Source organism: Equus przewalskii, chromosome 13, assembly GCF_037783145.1.
Source record: "Equus przewalskii isolate Varuska chromosome 13, EquPr2, whole genome shotgun sequence".
Taxonomy (NCBI): domain Eukaryota; kingdom Metazoa; phylum Chordata; class Mammalia; order Perissodactyla; family Equidae; genus Equus; species Equus przewalskii.
The window spans coordinates 2,580,264-2,600,842 of NC_091843.1; the positions used below are offsets into that span (position 1 = coordinate 2,580,264).

General features: G+C 46.0%; 1 protein-coding gene across 1 annotated transcript in view; it reads right to left on the bottom strand.

Annotated features, from left to right (window-relative positions):
- LOC103540006 (zinc finger protein ZFP2) overlaps positions 1–17,788 on the bottom strand; it is a 103,990-nt gene extending 86,202 nt beyond the window's left edge. Inside the window, exons 1-4 of the mRNA XM_070570100.1 lie at positions 17,656–17,788; positions 17,065–17,150; positions 13,792–13,918; positions 12,455–12,550 (exon numbers count right to left, since the gene is read on the bottom strand). Of these exons, the coding sequence (XP_070426201.1) occupies positions 12,455–12,550; positions 13,792–13,918; positions 17,065–17,097 (256 nt within the window). The 5' untranslated portion in view covers positions 17,098–17,150; positions 17,656–17,788. The remainder of the gene's footprint in view (positions 1–12,454; positions 12,551–13,791; positions 13,919–17,064; positions 17,151–17,655) is intronic.
- Between the last annotated feature and the right edge of the window lie 2,791 nt (positions 17,789–20,579).

Below are 20,579 nucleotides of genomic sequence, written 5' to 3' on the forward strand. Positions count from 1 at the left end.
GGAACTTCATGTGACAGAAGCCAATAGATCTCCAAACTTTATTAATGCAAGAAGACCAACCCCAAGGCATATAGTAGTGAAACTAGCAAAAGTCAACGACAAAGAGAAAATACTAAGGGCATCCAGGCAGAAGAAAATAACTTACAAAGGAAACCCCATAAGGCTATCAGCAGATTTCTCAAGAGAGACCTTACAGGCTAGAAGAGATTGGAATGAAATATTCAAAACTCTGAAGGACAAAAACCTGCAGCCAAGAATACTCTACCCAGTGAAAATATCCTTCAAATACGATGGAGAAATAAAAACTTTCCCAGATAAACAGAAGTTAAGGGAGTTCATCACCACAAAAGCTCCTCTTCAAGAATTGCTCAGGAAGAAACTCATTCCTGAAAAATCAAAAAAGGGAAAGGGGTTACAAAATCCAGAACAAAGGAGATAAGCAGAAGGACAATAAAACAAAGTAATAGCTCTCCATCAGGACAAATGCAAAAGAACAGGAAAACAAGTGATAAAATGGCAACAGTAGGCCCCCACGTTTCAATAATCACTCTAAATGTGAATGGATTGAACTCTCCAATCAAAAGACACAGAGCGGCAGGATGATCAAAGAACAAGATCCAACAATATGCTGCCTCCAGGAAACACACCTCAGCCTCAAAGACAAACACAGACTCAAAGTGAAGGGATGGAAGACAATACTCCAAGCTAATAATGAACAAAAGAAAGCAGGTGTTGCCATACTTATATCAGACAAAGTAGACTTCAAAGCAAAACAGATAAAGAAAGACAAAGAGGGGCAGTATATAATGATAAAAGGGATGCTCCACCATGATGACATAACACTTATAAATATATATGCACCTAACACAGAAGCACCAAAATTCGTAAAGAAATTATTAACAAAACTAAAAGGAGACATCAACAGCAATACAATAGTAGGGGACCTCAACACCCCATTAACACTAATGGACAGATCTTCCATACAGAAAATCAACAAGGAAATTCTAGAATTAAATGAAAAATTAGATCAGATGGACCTAATAGATATATATAGGACACTTCATCCAAAACAGCAGGTAACACATTCTTCTCAAGCATGCATGGAACATTCTCAAGGATAGACCATATCTTGGGAAACAAAGCAAGCATCAATAAGTTCAAGAGGGTTGAAATAATATCAACCATCTTTTCTGATGACAACGCTATGAAAGTAGAAATCAACTACAAGAATAAAGCTGCGAAAGGGCCAAAAATGTGGAGACTAAACAACATGCTACTGAACAAACAATGGATTATTGAAGAAATTAAAGAAGAAATCAAATATTACCTGGAGACAAATGAAAATGAAAATGAAAACACACCGTACCAAATGATTTGGGACACAGCAAAGGCAGTCCTAAGAGGGAAGTTCATTGCAATACAGGCTCACCTCAATAAGCAAGAAAAATCTTACATAAACAACCTCAAACGACACCTAACGGAATTAGAAAAAGGACAAACAAAGCCCAAAGCCAGTAGAAGGAGGGAAATAATAAAAATTAGGGCAGAAATAAATGATATTGAAACAAAAAAGACAGTAGAAAGGATCAATGAAACAAAGAATTGGTTCTTCAAAAAAATTAACAAAATCGACAAACCCTTAGCCAGACTCACTAAAAAAAAAGAGAGAGATGTCTCAAATAAATAAAATTAGAAACAAGAGAGGAGAAATCACAACAGATACCGAAGAAATACAAAGGATCATAAGAGAATACTATGAAAAACTATATGCCAACAAATTGAACAACCTAGAAGAAATGGATAAATTCCTAGCCTCATACCACCTACCCAAGCTGAATGAGGAAGAAATAGAGAATATGAATGGACCAATCACAAGTAAAGAAATAGAAACAGTAATCAAAAACCTCCCAAAAATAAGAGTCCAGGGCCAGACGGCTTCTCTGGAGAATTCTACCACACATTCAAAGAAGATTTAATACCTATCCTTCTCAAACTATTCCAGAAAATTGAGGAAGATGGAGCACTCCCTAATACACTCTATGAAGCGAACATCACCCTGATCCCCAAACCTGACAAGGACAACACAAAGAAGGAAAACTACAGGCCAATATCACTGATGAACATAGATGCAAAAATCCTCAACAGAATTTTGGCAAACTGAATACAGCAATACATCAAAAAGAGTATACACCATGATCAAGTGGGATTTATACCAGGGACACAGGGATGGTTCAACATCCGCAAGTCAATCAACGTGATTCACTACATTAACAAAATGAGAAACAAAAACCACATGATCATCTCAACAGATGGAGAGAAAGCATTCGACAAGATCCAACATCCATTTATGATAAAAACCCTCAATAAAATAGGTATAGAAGGAAAGTACCTCAACATAATAAAGGCCATATATGACAAACCCACAGCCAACATTATATTCAACGGACAAAAACTGAAACCCATCCCTCTGAGAACACGAACAAGACAAGGGTGCCCACTTTCACCATTCTTATTCAACATAGTACTGGAGGTGTTGGCCAGAGCTATTCGGCAGGAAAAAGAAATAAAAGGAATCCAAATAGGCAACGAACAAGTAAAACTCTCGCTGTTTGCAGACAACATCATCTTATATATAGAAAACCCCAAAGAAGCCATAGAAAAACTATTAGAAACAATCATTCCATGCACATGGATTGGAAGAATAAACATAGTTAAAATGTCCATTCTACCTAAAGCAATCTACAGATTCAATACCATCCCAATCAGAATTCCAATGTCATTCTTTACAGAAATTGAACAAAGAATCCAAAAATTCATATGGGGCAACAAAAGACCCCGAATTGCTAAAGCAATCCTGAGAAAGAAGAACAAAGCTGGAGGCATCACAATCCCTGACTTCAAAACATACTACAAAGCAAGAGTAATCAAAACAGCATGGTACTGGTACAAAAACACATGCACAGATCAATGGAACAGAATTGAAAGCCCAGAAATAAAACCACACATCTATGGACAGCTAATCTTTGACAAAGGAGCTGAGGGCCTACAATGGAGGAAAGAAAGTCTCTTCAAAAAATGGTGCTGGGAAAACTGGACAGCCACATGTAAAAGAATGAAAATCAACCATTCTTTTTCACCATTTACTAAAATAAACTCAAAATGGATCAAAGACCTAAAGATTAGGCCTGAAACAATAAGTCTCCTAGAAGAGAGTATCGGCAGCACACTCTTTGACATCAGCTTCAAAAGAATCTTTTCGGACCCCATAACCCCTCACATGAGGGAAACAACAAAAAGAATAAACAAATGGGACTTCATCAGGCTAAAGAGCTTCTTCAAGGCAAAGGAAAACAGGATTGAAACAAAAAAACAGCCCACTAAATGGGAAAAAATATTCACAAGTTATTTATCCGACAAAGGGTTAATCTCCAGAATATACAAAGAACTCACACAACTCAAGAATAAAAAATCAAATAACCCAATTACAAAATGGGCAGGGGACATGAACAGACATTTCTCCAAAGAAGATATATGGATGGCCAATAGACACATGAAAAGATGCTCATCATCACTAATCATCAGGGAAACGCAAATCAAAACTACACTAAGATATCACCTTACACCTGTTAGAATGGCAAAAATATCCAAAACCAAGAGTGACAAATGTTTTAGAGGCTGTGGAGAAAAGGGAACCCTCATACACTGTTGGTGGGAATGCAAACTGGTGCAGCCACTATGGAAAACAGTATGGAGATTTCTCAAAAAGTTAATAGAAATACCTTATGACGCAGCTATCCCACTACTGGGTATCTATCCTAAGAACCTGAAATCAGCAATTCCAGAAGTTCTATGCACCCGTATCTTCATTGCAGCATTATTCACAATAGCCAAGTCATGGAACCAACCTAAGTGCCCAGCAACTGATGACTGGATAAAGAAGTTGTGGTACATATATACACAATGGAATACTACTCAGCCATAAAAAAGGACAAAGTCGTCCCATTCACAGCAACATGGATAGACCTTGAGAGTATTATGTTGAGTGAAATAAGCTAGACAGAGAAACAAGAACTCTGTATGTCTCCACTCATAGGTGGTAGTTACCATATGGACAAAGAGAACTGATCGGTGGTTGCCAGGGGAAAGGGGGGTGGGGGGAGGGCACTAGGGGTGAAGTGGTGTACCTACAACATGACTAATAATGATGTACAACTGTAATTTCACAAGGATGTTAACTTTTATAACCTTAATAATAATAAAAAGAAGATAAAGCTAGGAAATACTTTTTAAATGAGACTATATAATCATGAGTTCATTCTAACATTTTCAATTCAAATTTAATATTATAACAATGCTACTTAACCTCTTTCATTTTATATTTGCATCTCTTCTCTCATACTGAAAACTGGATCCTAATGATACTAACAAAATTACTCATTTGTTTTTCTTATATAATTTCAAAGTAACAATACCAGTATTATTGTTAAAAATATGAACATGAAAAACAATTTAAGATTTGTTTGCAATTCTTTTTATCCTCAGGCTATATAACCCACTAGAATATTCACTCAAATTGCCATATTTTAAAGACATAATTGAAATAATTCTTTTCTGCTTTGGTTAAACCATTAACCTGAAACACAATGAGGTTCATTTGTTTCATTTTGCTTTCAATTTTCAGGTATTCTTTTTTCTTGTTTACTTAATTTTATAAGACATTTTCATAGCTCCAAATTCAAAACTATAAAACAAGGTTCTTTCAGAGAAATCTTGATTCTGTCCTTGTCCTCTTCATCTTTTCTTCTTCCCTTACCTTATACATAACTATATATAGATCTGTATCACCTTCCATATTACATAAAAGTGTGATACTCACTGTTCTACATTCCCCTCCCTTAGTAATATATTATGGAGATCCACAGAGGAGTTTACTGAGGTCTTCATTCCTTTTTCACAGCTACCTAGAATTCCACTCTGAGGAACTACCTGCATTTATTCAACCAGATTTCATTAACAGACAATTTGGTTAAGTCTGATTTTTAGTTTTCTAATTTTAATACAACTGGAATTTACACTGGTACATGTGAAATCCTCTGTCACATGTACATCAGGATAGAGAGCACTTCCTAATTTACTCTATGGAGCTAATACAGCCCTGATATGACAAAGACAATATGAAAAAAAGAAACCAACAGACCGCATCTCTCATGAATATAAATGTAAAAATCCTTAAAATATTAGGAATAGAATTCAGCAATATATAAAAAGAATTATACACCATAACCAAGTGCATTCATTCCAGTGTTGTAAGGCTGGTTTGCTCTTTGAAAAACCAGCATTAATTAACCTACAATATTAACAGGCAAGACAAGAAAAATCACATGATCCTATCAAATGATATATTAAAAACCATTTGACAAAATCCAACATCCACTCATGGTAAAAACTCCTAGAAAAATATCTCAATTTGATAAACAGCATGTACAAAAACCTATAGCTAACATTATAGTTAACGATGAAAGACTGAATGCTTTGTACATAAGATTGGGGACAAGACAAGAATGTCTGCTCTTAATACTCTTATTCAGTGTAGGACTGCAAGTCTAGTTAGTAGACTATGGCAAGAAAAAGAAATAGAAAGTATACAGATCAGGGGCCTGGCCTGGTGGCATAGTGGTTAAGTTTGCAATCTCCATTTCAGTGGTCCATGGTTCACGGGTTTGGATCCTGGGTCTGGACATACACGCTGCTCATCACGCCATGCTGTGGCAGCATCCCACATACAAAATAGAGGAAGACTGGCATGGATGTCAGCTCAGGGACAATCTTCCTCCAGCAAAAAGAGGAAGATTGGCAACAGATGTTAGCTCAGGACCAGTCTTCCTCACACACATACACACACACACAAAAGGTATACAGATCAGAAAGGAAGAAATAAAACTATTATTTGTAGATGACAACACATGGAAAATCCCAAGGAATCTACAAAACATCTCCCAGAACTAATAAGAGAGTTCAGAAAGGTCATAGGATACAAGATAAACATACAAAAATCAATATTTCCATATACTAGCAATGAACATGTGGTGGTGAAATTATCACTACAATGCCATTAATAATCACTCAAAAAATGCTTTGGTGTAAACTTAAAACACGTACAGGACTTGTATGCTGAATACTATAAACCACTGATGAAAGACATTAAAGAAGAGCTAAATAAATGGAAAGATGTACCATATTCATGGATGGGAAGATTTGACTTAGTAAAGATCTCAACTGTCCCAAAGTTGATATATGGATTTACTGCAATTCCTATCAAAATCTCAGCAAGATTTTTTTGCAGATAGATAAGATTATTCTAAAATTTATATGGAAGGCAAAGGAACTAGAATAGCTGAAATAACTTTCAAGAAGAAGAATAAACTGGGAATAATCACTCTACCCAACATTAAGGCCTCTATATAGCTACAGTAACCCACAAAATGTGGTGTGGGTGGAGGGATATATACAGATCAGTGGAAGAGAACACCGAGAAATAGGCTCACACAAATATGCTCAACTGATTTTTGACAAAGGTACAAAAGAATTCAGTGGAGGAAAGACAGCTGCTTCAACAGATAATGCTGGAACAACTGAATGTCCATAAGCAAAAAAAGTGAATCTTGACCTAACCCCACTTCTAATACAAAAATTAACTCAAAAAGGATCATGAACATAAATGTACAATGTAAAACTACAGCACTTCTAGAAAAAAACAGAAGTAAATCTTTAAGATCTAAGGGTAGGCAAAGAGTTCTTAGATTTGACACCAAAGGGACAATTCATAAAAGGAAACATTGATAAATTGGACATCATCAAAATTAAAACTTTCGTTCTGTAAGACATGTTTGAGGACGAAAGGAAACTAAAGACTATGAGAAAATATTTGCAAACCACATATCCACAAATGACCACGATCTAGACTATATAAGGAACCCTCAAAACTCAACAGTAAAAAACCAAACAATTCAATCAGAAAATGGACAAAAGACACAGACATATCACCAAAGATATACAGATGGCCAATTAGCACATGGAAACATGTTCAACATCAGGGAACATGCAAATTAAAATCACAATGTTTATCACCATACACATAACAGAACTTGCTAAAATAAAAACTAGTGACAACATAAAATGTTGGCAACGATACAGAGAAACTGTACTCATATGTCACTACATTGTGAGTGGAATATGAAATGTAAAATGTTTCCAGTCACTCTGTAAAACAATTTGGCTGTGTCTTCAGAAACTAAACATGCAACTAACATATGATCAGCCATTGTACTCCTGGGCATCTATGATACAGAAATGAAAACTTATTTTCACAGAAAAACCTGCACATAAATGTTTATAGCAGTGTTATTTGAAATTGTCAAATACTGGAAACAATCCAGATGTCCTTCAATAAGTGACTGGTTATACAAACTATGGTATATCCATTTCATGGAATACCACTCAGCAGTCAAAAGAAGGAAATAGTGATACACACAACTACTTGGATAAACTTCCAGAGATCTATGATGAAAGAAAAAAACCATTCCCAAAAGGTTACACACTGTATAATTCCATTTATATGACATCCTTAAAATGACAAAATTGTAGAAATGGATTAGTGGTTACCAGGGGTTAAGGACAAGGGGAGGCGGGGGACAGGGACAGGTAATAAGATGGAAGTGGGTATGTCTAAACAATGGGTGACGAGAGGGGATCCTTATGGTGACTGAAGGAATTCTTCTGTCTCTTTACTGTATCAACATCAATAATTTGGTTGTAATGTTGTACTATAGTTTTGGAACTAGGTAAAGGGACATGAAATCTCTCTGTTCTATTTCTTATAATTGCATGTGAATCTACAATGATCTCAAAATAAAAAACTTTTTTAAACAAGTAAAATTTCCCCTCAAAGTAAAAAACCAAATTTACGCCATCCCCCAAATCTGATCTCCTCCCAGTGCCACTATCTCTGTGAATATCACTGTCCATCCCAGAACAAGCCACAAACCAAGCAAGCATCTCTGACACCTCCATTTCCTTTACCTTCTGTATCTAATCCATCTCCAAGTCCCACTGCTTTATCCCCCAAATAGCCTTGAAGCTGGTCCACTTCTGTCTGTCTCCAAGAGCACAACCTAGCCAAGCCCTTCAGGCATTCACTCACCGAAGGCCTACTCTGACAAGGCACTGGGGAAATGGGGACAAATGAAACAGACAACCCAGCATAAGGGAGTTTACAATCGAGAGGAAGACACAGATAGTAAGTAAACAGGTACCACCATGCAGTGCTAAGCACTCAGAGGAAGAGGAAGCACGGGGAGGGCATCAAGGACATGGGGGATGGAGGTTGTGTCTTACATGAGCTGTGTGACCCGGGAGTGGGACATGTGGGCTCCGGCCATGAGGCAGAAGAACACTCCAGGAGAGGAAAAGCAAGTACAGAGGCCCTGAGGCGGACCCTGCTTGGCCCGTGGCACAAGTGCAAGGAGGCCAGGGTGAGCAGAGTCCTCGAATGAAGGGCAGAGTGCAAGGAGGGGAAAGGGTAGCTGGGGCCAGACCATGCAGGCCTCTCAGGCCACTCTGGATTGTGCTCTAGGTGACGGAAGCCACCAGAGGTTGTGAGCAAGGGAGTGAGTCGGCCTGATTTGCCTTTTAGATACGTTCATGTGCCACACAATGATGTCAGTCAACGACGGACCGCATAGGTCCCGTAAGAACAGTACCATAGAGCCCAGGCGTGTAGTAGGCTACATGGTCTAGGTTTGTGTAAGTGACCTCCATGATGTGTGCACAATGACAAAATCAGCTAATGACACATCTGAGAACTTACCCCTGTCGTTAAGCATGTGTGACTGTAGGTCATTCTGGCAGCTACAGGGAGAACAGATGTCGGCGGCAGGATGGGAGGTGCAGGGGCATGTGGGGGTCTTTGTTGGGGAGGGCAGGGGGCAAGGACAGGCTAACTCACACATATTAGACTGGGCTACGGAGCACGTGGGCTCCACTTTCACCTTGTGAGAAATTCACTCTCTCAAACCACCGCACCTACTGCCATAGACTGCGACCCCGCCAGCACTTTGTGCGACTGGAAAACCCGGCCTTCCCTGCAGGAGCGCCAGCAAGTCCCGGGAGTGGAAGGCAGCCCGAGCGACCCTCAGCTGACCACCCTGCACAGTTCAGTCCGCTCGACTCGGTTTCTCGCATAAAGACAGCAAAGGAAGAGAAAAAGACAAGGAAAGACAAGCACGGTTTCACTGGAGGTAACGGTTTACCCAGATCATCTCTGGATTTCTGAATTTCAGATTTCAAGAATATTTCCACATTTGGGTGTAAACCCAACTCACGAGACGCACAAGTTGGTTTACTCACATCATTCTCATCCTAACTCTTCCAGAAAAGCATGGCCTCCGTGAGTATACTCGGGGCTCATTTCTTAAGCAAGACTCAGATGAGACGCACACCCTTGGGGTCAGCGCCTCTCACCTCTCAACTGGAACATCCGCACTCAGGGAGGACACGACTGTCTTTCCGGTTTGTTTTGTTTTTCCTACTTGTGAACAGTTTTGAAGGGAAGAAAACTTTTTTAAAGAACATTTGGAGGCATCCAGAGGTGGGAGGAGTCCTCTGGTGGAGCGCGCTCTTTCCTGTCCCTGGCTGTTCAAAGGGAAGGCTTCGGCTCTGCTCTAGAGTTAACAATCGGGGGTGCCTCCAGGAGCGTCCAGATCCTTCACCTGTGCCCGCAGGGAAGTGCTGCCTTCCCCGGGGGAGCCGTTCTGAGGCCACTTTAGTCCAGGCCGATGGAGACTCGTCAGGGGTGCGGGAAAGACATAGCCACACGCCCACACTCCCAGGATGTCCTGTCTGCTCTCATCTTGAGGGAACAGAGGAGGTTCACCCATTGAGAGGAACACGCACTGGCCGGCTCGGACGCCCTGACCCCTCCAGACACCCACCCACAGTTTGCCTTTAGGGGCGTCTTGGCAAACCCGAGCAGGGGCTAACTGAGGACGGCGACCCCATCGCCAGGTGGTCCCAGCACCTCCCTGGACAGCTTTGGCCTCCAGCCAGACCGTCTATTCTGTTTAAGCCAACAACACCCACTTCACTCAGGACGGGAGACTCACTCACGGATGAGAGGCTCCCGGGGAGGGGAGAGGGTCCTTTCTTCTCTGCCCCTGAGCTTTCAGGCCAGACTCGCCCACCCTAAAAAGCAGGACTGACACCCCTCCCAACTCGCAGCTGTTCCCTGCTGCCTGCACTCTCTGCTTACTTTGGGGTGGCGTCTGCCAGTATCCACAAAATTAGTCTATTTCTCCCAAATGAGAGTTGAAATGATAGATAGACAAGTGTGGTTCCCACATCAAAAACCTCAACTTACAGCAGGAGGAGATCTCCCCCTGGCGTGGGGCTGGAGCATTGAGGCAGCCTGGCCCGCAGCTCCTCTGCTGGGCCCACGAGGTGAGGGCGGTGGACTGACTGTCTGGACCTGTCCCAGCCTCAGACAAGTCCCCCCATGTCGCACCAACGGGCTCCTTGCTGGCCGCAGGCTGACCTTGGCAGAATGTAACCCTGGGGCTGCAGCTCCTCCCAGCTCCTCAGGGCTTGCCTGGCTCTCAGGCACAGACCAGACCCTGTGACGGGGCTCCCCGGGCCCAGTGGGATCTGGTCCATGCTCCTTTCCTGCTGACTCTTCTCTGCTCTTCCCGCTCCCATCTGCACACGCTGGCTTCCTTTCTCTGGACTCGCACATAGGCCCTTTCCGATGCCTGGAACACTCCACATCCTGGGGTCCGGCCCTTCATCAGGAAGCCTTTGCCAGCACCACCCCCTCCTGTTCCACGCGGTCTCTGCACTGCGTCTCTTTCCTTCCAGGTCCTGACGGGACCCTGTCATTCCACACCCTCGTGCGCTCAGTTCAGGAGGCTGTCTCCCCACCTGACTGGGCTCCACCAGGGCAGGTCCTGCGTCTATCCGTCACTGCTGCACCGCCAGTGCCCAGCATGGAACTCACTCTCTGCTTATCACAGGACAGGAGCGCAGTGGCAGGGCTGGAACCTGGCTCCTCCAGGGCCCAAGCCTCCCCAGTTCAACAGCTCTCCATCCCCAACTTCCAAGACAGCCGCCTCTCCCGTTTCTCTCCTCCGATGACCTTCTCAGGCTCAGCCACACACTCTTCTTTAACCCACCTCGTAAAAGTTGAGGTTTCCTGGGACTCCGTCCTCTGCCCTGTCCCCTCTCCTGGTCATCGCAAGGCATCTTCAATGCCACCTTTGCACCATGGCTTCCTGACCTTCCTTTCGAGTTCCAGCACCCCACACCTCATACAAGTGTCCACTGGCGATCTCTACTCGAGGGTTCCACTTACATCTCAGATGAACCCATCCCACGCCGAACTCATCCTGCACCCTCAAAGGGCCCCTCCTCTTCCCTCGTGAACCCCACGTCTGGGCCCCAGTAACGTCTTGCCTACATTATGCATTAACCTCCGGAAGGTTCCCACTCCTAATTTTGCCTCACTTTAAATCTAAGCCCGCCAACGCTTCTAAAGTGACCATTTTTATTAAAGTCAAACTACACAAGGACTTCATGAATATACGCTCTACGAGAAATCCAAACATTACATGAGATAAAGTGCCCTCTCCTCATGCCCATTCTCAGTCACGTTCCAAATGGAGCCAGCTAAGGGGTGCCCCCCAGCCCTGCTCTCTGCCCTTACACGCGCATTTTACATCAGACAAACACCCACACAGTTTTCTTTACACACATACGGTGATGCATCTTAGCAGTGTTGCGCAGCCTGCTTTCATCCTTCCCGCACCCTGGGCTCGGGCCACCTCACTGCGCCCTCTACCCGACTGTGGCGCTGTTCACCAGAGGGACATGCCATGGCTTCTTTAGCTATGCCTTTAGTGGAGAATGTCTGTGCTGTGTCTGATTCAGACCAACCTTTCCAAAATATCAAGGACTGTAACGTTCTTTTGCTTAAAATCCTTTAATTGTCTGCAGTCATCCAGGGGACATTCACATCTCGAGAAGTGCACCAAAGCAAGTTACAGCGCGGACCCCCCAGCTCTCTAACACCCCTCCTCTGGCGCCTCCTCTGTCCCACATACACTGAGCTTCAGGCAGAATGACCGACCCGCAGCTCCATAACTGCACCACGTTTGTGAACGAAGACGTGGAAACGTAGCCCTCTTCTGACGCAACAGGAGAGAGGAGGAAAGAGACGGAGATTCATTTGTGAAGCGATCACCAGAGAAAAAGAGGAAGCTCGTGTCGGGGCCTGCACGTCCCCTTCGGCACTTCTTGGGGACTGAGCCCCGGAGAACATTCCTGCCCCACGCCGTCCGCCTGCCAACCAGCCTGCTGCCTGCAGCCATTCCTGGGCACCTGAGCCGCCCACTCGCCGCCCACTCACCTGCGGAGCAGCCTCCAGAACTTTCTCTCTCCACCTTCCAGGGATCTTCTCCTCGCTGCAACAGGGAGATCACTTTGGGTTTGGAAAATGGGAGTCCTGCTCACAGACAAAAAAAAAAAAAAGACTTGGTTTTGTTTCCACACAAAGAGGTAGCCCAGATCTGAGCGGAAAACTCAGGGGATGGGGCAAAGGGCTCCTGTGGGGTGCTCCAGCTGTGCCCCCACGATGTGAGGGGTGTGCTCGGGACAATGCAAGGGACTCCCAGGACATGACGACGTAATAACTAGTTGTATGTGAGGGAACCGTGATAAACACGCAGCCTTCATTAGGAGGGTACCACTGGCTTTCTGTATCAGATGGAAGATATTAGGTGCACAGACTGAATTAAAATTTGTAAAAAGCTATGTATCAAGGTATTCTATGCCAAGCAGCTTGGTTAAAACAAGAAAACACTGTCTGACTCCCTTTCAAAGATGGCAGTCTTAAGCAAACTACAGCTCATAGGACAAACCTAGGCCACTATCTGTTTACATACGGCCCTTGAGAAAAGAATGGTTAAAAAAAGAAGAAACGGAATATGTTACAGAGACTGTATGTGGCCTGCAAAGCCTAAAATATTTACTACCTGGCCCTTCACAAAAAAGGGGGGCTGATCCCCGCAAAAGTCAAGCAGGAAAGGCAAGTGGTAGGTCCAGAGGTTGAACAAAGTCCTCTGCTGAGAGCTGTGCACACAAACCCCAGAACAATCACTGTGGGAAATGATGCCTGAACCGCGAAGACACTCCTAATGTGCACTTATACCGAGAGAAGTGGCTGATTACTGGCACCACCTCCTCCATTCCCATACCCGGGGCAGCTCCATGCCTATGAGGGGAATATATTTTTAATACTTATTTGTGGAGATCCTGTAAGGACAATCGCACAGCAAAACTCAGGGCAAGTTTATTAGATGATCCACAGCTTTCATCTAGGGAAGTGGGTGCTACGTTATTCTGATTTATGAATTGGGGAGGCAAGCAGAAGGTCAATGAAGAGGGCAGAGGGCAGCTCTCTGCTGAGAGATGAGCAAACAAATCACAGAACAATCAGAGTAGGAAAACGTAGCCTGAACTACGAGGGACTTCTAACGTGCAGCTGTGCAGACTGCCCCATGCATGGGGTATTCCACGCACATAAGGGGAGAAAAAGGTTTCATATTTATTCATGGAGACCCAATCTGTACAAGCCTGAGGCAAAGCTCAGCTAAAGTTTCTGATGACCCACGATTTTTAACGGAGAAGCAGGTTCCCGGTTATCCCAATTTCTGAATTCCTTCTCTACAGGGACGATTTCCTTACCCAATGAGACCAGGTTACTGTAGTTCTCCAGCATCACATCCTGGTACAAGCTCCTCTGAGAAGGACCCAGCTTTCTCCACTCATCCCGCGTAAAGAGCACAGCCACATCCTCAAACGTCACCGACACCTATAATGACAAGCCATCCCATCTCACCCAGGACCACCCATCACACACTGAGGAAGGTGGCGTGGGGAGGCAGACGGGCTACCATGAAATGCTGCTCCTATTATTCCAGGTTCTGAAGGTTCCAGATCATCTGTTTAGTGAACAGCTGACCAATGACAAATGTATACTGAGCATCAGGAAGCATGAACCAGGCTCTGTGTCAACCACAATAAGAGATGTGCGGAGGAACGAAGGCCATCAGTGGGAGTGTCCATTAGAATAATGGTTCTGATGGTGCTTCAATAATACATATTAAAAGCTTTAAACGGTTTTAAACTAATATTTGTTAGCTCACCAATTACTATATTTGGATTATAACAAACAGTGCACAAAAATGCACACATAGGACATTTATCGTGGGGTTAGTGACAGCAAAAAAACCGAAAACCTAAATAATCACTGATCATGGAGACTAGGTTAAATAACTTAAGGGACTATGTGTGTGCTCACGGAAGCCTGAGGACAGCAGTAACGAAAGACTGAAACAGCTCCCTTTTATTGAACGCTTTCTATGGGTCAGGTACTGTTCTTGGAGTTTTATGTTAATCTGCAATATAACCTTCACTTAAAATTCACAACAACCCTAAGAAGAAGGCACTATTCTTGTCCCCATTTTACACAAGAGAAAACAAAGTCACAGAGAGGATAAGAAATTTGTCTGAAGTCGCACAGCTGGTCAGCAGTAGAGCTGGGACTCGGATCCGGGGAGGTGCCGGTCTCCACTCTGAATCACTCTGCAAAGCGGCCTCTTGCAACCTCCCAAAGAGAGTCAACGAACAAACAAGACGATCCATTCAAGGGACTTAACCCCGTGTCTGGCTCATTTTAAAGGTTCAGATGTCAGCTGTCATCAAATCAATATAAAATGCTGGGAAATCATTAAAATTGACGGTAATAAGTCAACATTTGTTGACTTAAAAATATAGCCACGATATTAAATACGAAAGGAAGGTTATAGATCAGTGTGTATAGCTTGCTCCCATTTTTGAAAATAACTATATATGTATGTAGAAAATGATGTTGAGGGATGCATAACAAATGACTGACAGTGATTACCTCCAGATGGTGGGGTTAAGGGCAATTTTACTTTCTTTTGTATACACGAAAAACATATACCCACAAATACATGTACATAGACACAACTATATATACACACACATAAACACATCTACGCACATACATATATACACGTACACACATGTATACAGATACATATAGGTGCAAATTTTATTCTCTAAAATTTTTACCATGATCATGCAATATTTTTATGGTAAGAAAAAGCATTAAATTACTTGCATATTGGGGAGGAATGCAAGAAATGACCTTTGCTCTCAAAGAATTTACAACCCAAGTGGCAGGCAAGAGAAGTGCAGGAAATGACTTGAACAATGAAAGAGAAAGACGTAGCTGGACAGGACCATATACCATCTCCCAGTTCAGTCTTCATTTGAGATAGAAACACAGGGTCCAGGGCAGTCAAGACCCGGGTCACATACTCTCCTAGTGGCAGAGGCAGGACAGTAATTAAAGGTTCCTTTTAACCCAGCACTCGGTATAGTCTGTCTCTGGTCTGAAAGGTCCTGTCACTGAGTATTACACACGAGTCCACGCGGTCCTACCACACGGGCAGCAGCAAGGTTGGGGAGGATGCTGTCGGGGATCCAGTCACACGCAGGGATGGAGAAGATTCTGGGCAAGAGAGCAAGCTGGCTCAGCTGGCATGGAAAGGAAAGCCTTAGAAAAGACCAGCCCAGACTGGCAGTGGCAGGCTCATGCCTCAGGAGACAAACCCCACTGCACTCTCCCCAAAAGCTGCCCACAGTGCAGAAGAGCTCGGGCACCACAGGGCTGGGTCTGCCCTGCTTCTGAAAGGTGCACCGGAGGCATGGCTGGACCATACCCCAAGCCTGAACCTGGAGGCCAGACACCCTGAGCCTGAATTCAGGTTAATTTCTTTGAGCCTCAGTTTCCCCATATGTAAAATGAGGCTAATAACTGTTATGACAGCAAGAACAAAGGTGATGCTGTTCCTGTTACATGAGGATCAGTAAGGAAAGGAGGAGGATTTTCTGGGTCCTAGAAACACTGCACAGCAGCTTCTGGCTATCAACGTTAACAGTATTACTACTGGAATAATATGACTCCGCTACCACAGGCGCCACACACGAACATCTACCATCTGCCCGGCCCCATCTAACACTCTCAAGAACCAACTCACTGATGCTCTCCCAACCCTATGAGGTAGGCACTGCTCTTACTCCCATTTGACAGGTGAGGAAACTGAGGCATGGAGAGGTGGAGTTACATGTCCAAAGCCCACAAACGGCAACAGAGGAGATGGGTTCACACCCCGCCGCCTGTCTCTGAGCCCCACCTCCTCACCACTGTGCACACGGCCTCTCCACCACCCGGACCCCACGGACCTCCCTGCCGCTGCCCGAGGGGCTTCTCTCTGCCTGGGAGTCCAGAGACCTCTCCCACTGGGTCCCCTCCCGCCCGGCTCCGCTTTGTTCACGGGGGGGGGGGGGGGGGGGCCATCCCCATCCCCATCCCCAACCCCACGACACGAAGATGGAGACGGCAGGTCGAGAAGGCTTTTCGCGAGAGTGGGAGAGCAAGGCACCCGATCCACAAAGTTAAGAGGCAGAAAAAACGGAAAACTATGGGCTGGAGACGCCTGGGGAGTGGAGATGCCTGGGGAAGGTGTCAGGAGGATTCGCGGGGGAGCAAAGAAAAAGAAAAGAAAAGCATTCTTGCCAAGGGCAGGGAAGTGGGGAGGGAAGGAGACAAGGGCAAGACAGGGAGGTGGGAGGAAGGAGTTCTGCCAAGTGCACATGTCCCCGGGTAACAGAAGACACATGGCATCTTAGCCGTCGAGTTAGCGATCACACAGCGACTCGAGGTTAATGAACAAAGGGCTGTCTACTAGGAAAAGAGAGTCTAGACGCGGATTCGGGAGAGGAGGCAAGCACGCCCTACAGGACCCCCCGTGCACCAGGCGGACTGACTCCTCCAAGGGCAAAAGGCTGGGGCTCGGAACGCTGGCGCGGGCTGGGCAGGCCCGACACGCATGGCTGCCGCCACGGCCCGGGGCGCAGTGAGCTCACCTGAGGCCTCGCTCCCCTCCGTGCAGCAGCCATGTCCGCCGGCGGCGCTCTTCCCGGAGGACGGGCGGAGGCTCCCGAAGGCGGATCTGAGGGAAGAAAGAGGGGCCAGGAGGAAGCCCCTTCCGCTGCCCGCGCCTCTGAGCCAGCAGCGCTGCGGTCCTCGCGCCTCGGAACGACCCCGCGTGCCGCGGAGCGGGAAGTCAGCGGAGCGGGAAGTCAGTGGAGCCGGAGTGGGCAGCACCGGTCCGGCCCCACCTCTTCCCCGGCTCAGGGAGCCAGGACCGGGACCCCGGCAGCAGCGCCTCGCAGTGGGCCGGGCCGTCTACACCGGCGGCCCCGCAGCGCGGCCGGCAGTGCCAGCACCCCGCCTCCAGAGCAGGTCCGAGGGCACACGCCGGCGCGGGGGCACCGCGCTCCGGACCTCACGCCATCCCGGGCACAACTCGTCTCCGCGCCGCCCGCGCCCTCCGGCAAGGAGTCAGACTCCGGATTCCGAGAACTCGGCTCCGGAAAGGGCCGCAGCCGCAGCCCCGAGCACCGAGCCCCGAGCCCCGGGCCGTCCGCCCGCGTCCGCCGCCCTCCGCCGCTCACCTCGCCCAGGCTCGGCGCTTCCGGGGCCCGTGCCTCCCCGTCCACGCTCGGCCGCGGGGGCTCCGGGACCGCCCGGCCGACAGCAGCCTCGGGTCGGGATTCCCCCCGGGCGACGCCTGCGGGACCTCGGTCCCCGGAGGCGCTCGCTCCCGCGGCAAACGACCTGCGCCCCGCGCAGAGCCCAGAGGGGCGGGGCAGGGGCGAGTGAGGGCCGGCCGGCCGCCAACGCCTCTGGGAAGTGTAGTCCACGAGAGGACCGGGGATTCTGGGGAGTGTAGTTCCCCGCGTGGCCTGCGCGGCGCGGCCCCGTTTAGCCGATCTCGTGCCCGGCTCCCGCTTCCGGGCTGGCGGGCGCGTTCTGTGAGATGCTGAGCGCGCGCTTCCTGGTTCCTCGAGAAGGAAACGGAAGGGTGTCGTGGGAGCGCGTCTGCGGAAGTGGTAGGCAGGCGGGTGGGCGGCCGCCCTGAACGAGCCTGTTTCCCCTTCAGTCGTTCAGCAGGCGTGCTGAGTGCCCGCCGCGTGCCGAGCGCCGTCGTGCGCGGTCGGAAGTAGGTCAGTGAACGAAACAAAGGTCATCGCCCTCGACACCTTTCTGGGCGGCGGGAGCGGAGAATAAGCCACGGACGTGCCTGTGCGACGGCTGAGAAGACAGGCGTGTGGGAGACGAGGAGGGGAGCAGGCTCGTGGGGCCCGGGCCGCTTGGGGCGGGAGGCGGGAGCCGGAGGGCAGATCCCGGGCGGCGCGGGGCGATCCCGGACCTGGGCGGACTGCAGAGCGTTCTCCTCCGTGTTTCTCACTAGAGGAACACGTGCCCCATTTAGAAGGCTTGATAAATACAGAAAAGTGAAAGGAAAATGCACTTTACGCCACCACACAAAAATAAGTGGTCCCAGTTTGTTCTTTAAACAGCCCGTTGAACTCCGTATTGATCAATCGTTGCCGCTCCCATTTTAACAAAATGGAATATTGCAGACATCACTTGTAACCCGTGCTGGTTTTTCCCCCACTTAAGAATACGCCTTGAACATTTGCATTTGCCAGTAAATGTTCCCCGTCAGTAGTGTTTTCAGTGGCTTCAGTGCGTTCCATTGCATCTAATTAAATTTTTTAGTTAAACACATTTAACTAAACTGAGCTTAGTTAAATGTACTTAAATAAAGCTCTATTGTTGTGTTATGTCCAGTTTTTTGCTCCCTTACTAGCCTTGTAGCTACATCTTTGAGGGTTATTTTCTTAGCTTACGTTCCTTGAAGTCGAACTGCTGGGTCAAGGGCTGGTGGGGTTCTGAGCACCCTGTCCCCTCGTCTTCCTGGCAGATTGTACAGCTTATGTTTCCATACGCAGTTTGTGACAGTATGTGCCTAGCGCCCGTGCCCACTCTGGGAGTTTTCTTCTTAATGCTTTTTAAAAATGTTTATTTAATAGAGCAGTTTTTTATATCGAATTTTGAATACTTGTGAAATTAAATACAGACATGCATCGCGTAAGGACGGGAATACGTTCTGAAAAATGTGCCGTTGGGTGATTTCCTCATTGTGTGACCATCATAGATGTACAGCCTGCTGTGCGCCCGGGCTCCTGGTGCTAATCTCACGGGGCCACTGTTGTATGTGCCGTCCATCGTCGACTGAAACGTGCAGCGCATGACTGTATGACGTCCTGTGTTTATTGAACCGTTTAGATATTTTCTGATGTTAATTGCTTTATATAGGTACTGGGACCAGTTTGTGTTGAAATGTTCAAGATTTTGGTATCATTTTGAAGTAGATGCATAGTTTTTTCAAAAGAGAAAAGTGCTTTCTTGTTTACCCAATGAAAATAGTGCATTCATTCTAAAATTTTTACACACGCACTATATGGAATGAAGAAACGTGTAATAAAGAAACAAGTCCAGTGGAAACACTGATTACATCTATTCATATATGCTGTTGTGTGTGCATCCTCACATTTGTGTGTATGAAACAAATAGAATCCTGTTTCTCCTATTTTACAAAGTGTGAAATATACATACACAAAGCCAATTAGAACGTATAATTCAGCTTGACAGTGATGATAAAGAGAACACCCCTGTAAACACCCACCCAAGCCAAGAAGTAGACCCTCTCTGGCAGTCAGTACTCCTTTGTGATCACAGCTACTGTCATGACTTTTCAGACAGATTTTTGCTGTTCTTTATAGTTTTACCACCCATTTGTGCATCCTTATGCAGTAGTTTTACCTGTTTTTAACTGTATATAATAGAATCATCCAGCCGTATCTTTGTGTGCTTTGTTCTCCAAATAGTTTGTCAGATTCATCCTCATTGCATGTAGCTTTACCTGCTATTACTGTAGATGGACATTTGTGTTGTTTCCAATTTTAACTATTAAGAACCACAATAAAATGAATTTAGTAATATATCGGTAATAACTGCAATAACGATTGAACCTAAGTGATGGTATACAGGTTTTCACTGTAAAATTCTTTCAACTTTCCTTTGTGTTTAAAAATTTTCATAATAAAATGTCGGAATAACTCTGTATCTGGGATTTGAGCCAAAACGGAACAGCCCCAGTCCTCCCAGGTCATCCCTCTTACAGCTGAAAGCCCCTGGACATAACACAGGAAACAAGCATCGGGAGAATGAAATGTGGAAAGAGGACGGCCAACTGCCCCAGGACTAGAGGGCTGAGGAGCACCGTGGTGGTAAATCCGCGTCTTCCTCATCTCCTCCCATGTCGCTCGGCTAAGGTATTGGAGACGCTCGCAAGCCAGAAACAGCGACACACACAGACCGAACAAGTTCTGAGAAAAGTCAAAGCGGGGAAAAGAGTGGCTAACGCAGAGCACTTCTGGTACCACCCACCTTATTCCAACCAAACCCCCACGAGAACCCACCCCACTCACCTGAACCAGAGAAGCCGGAGGAAGTGGGAAGAGAAGGA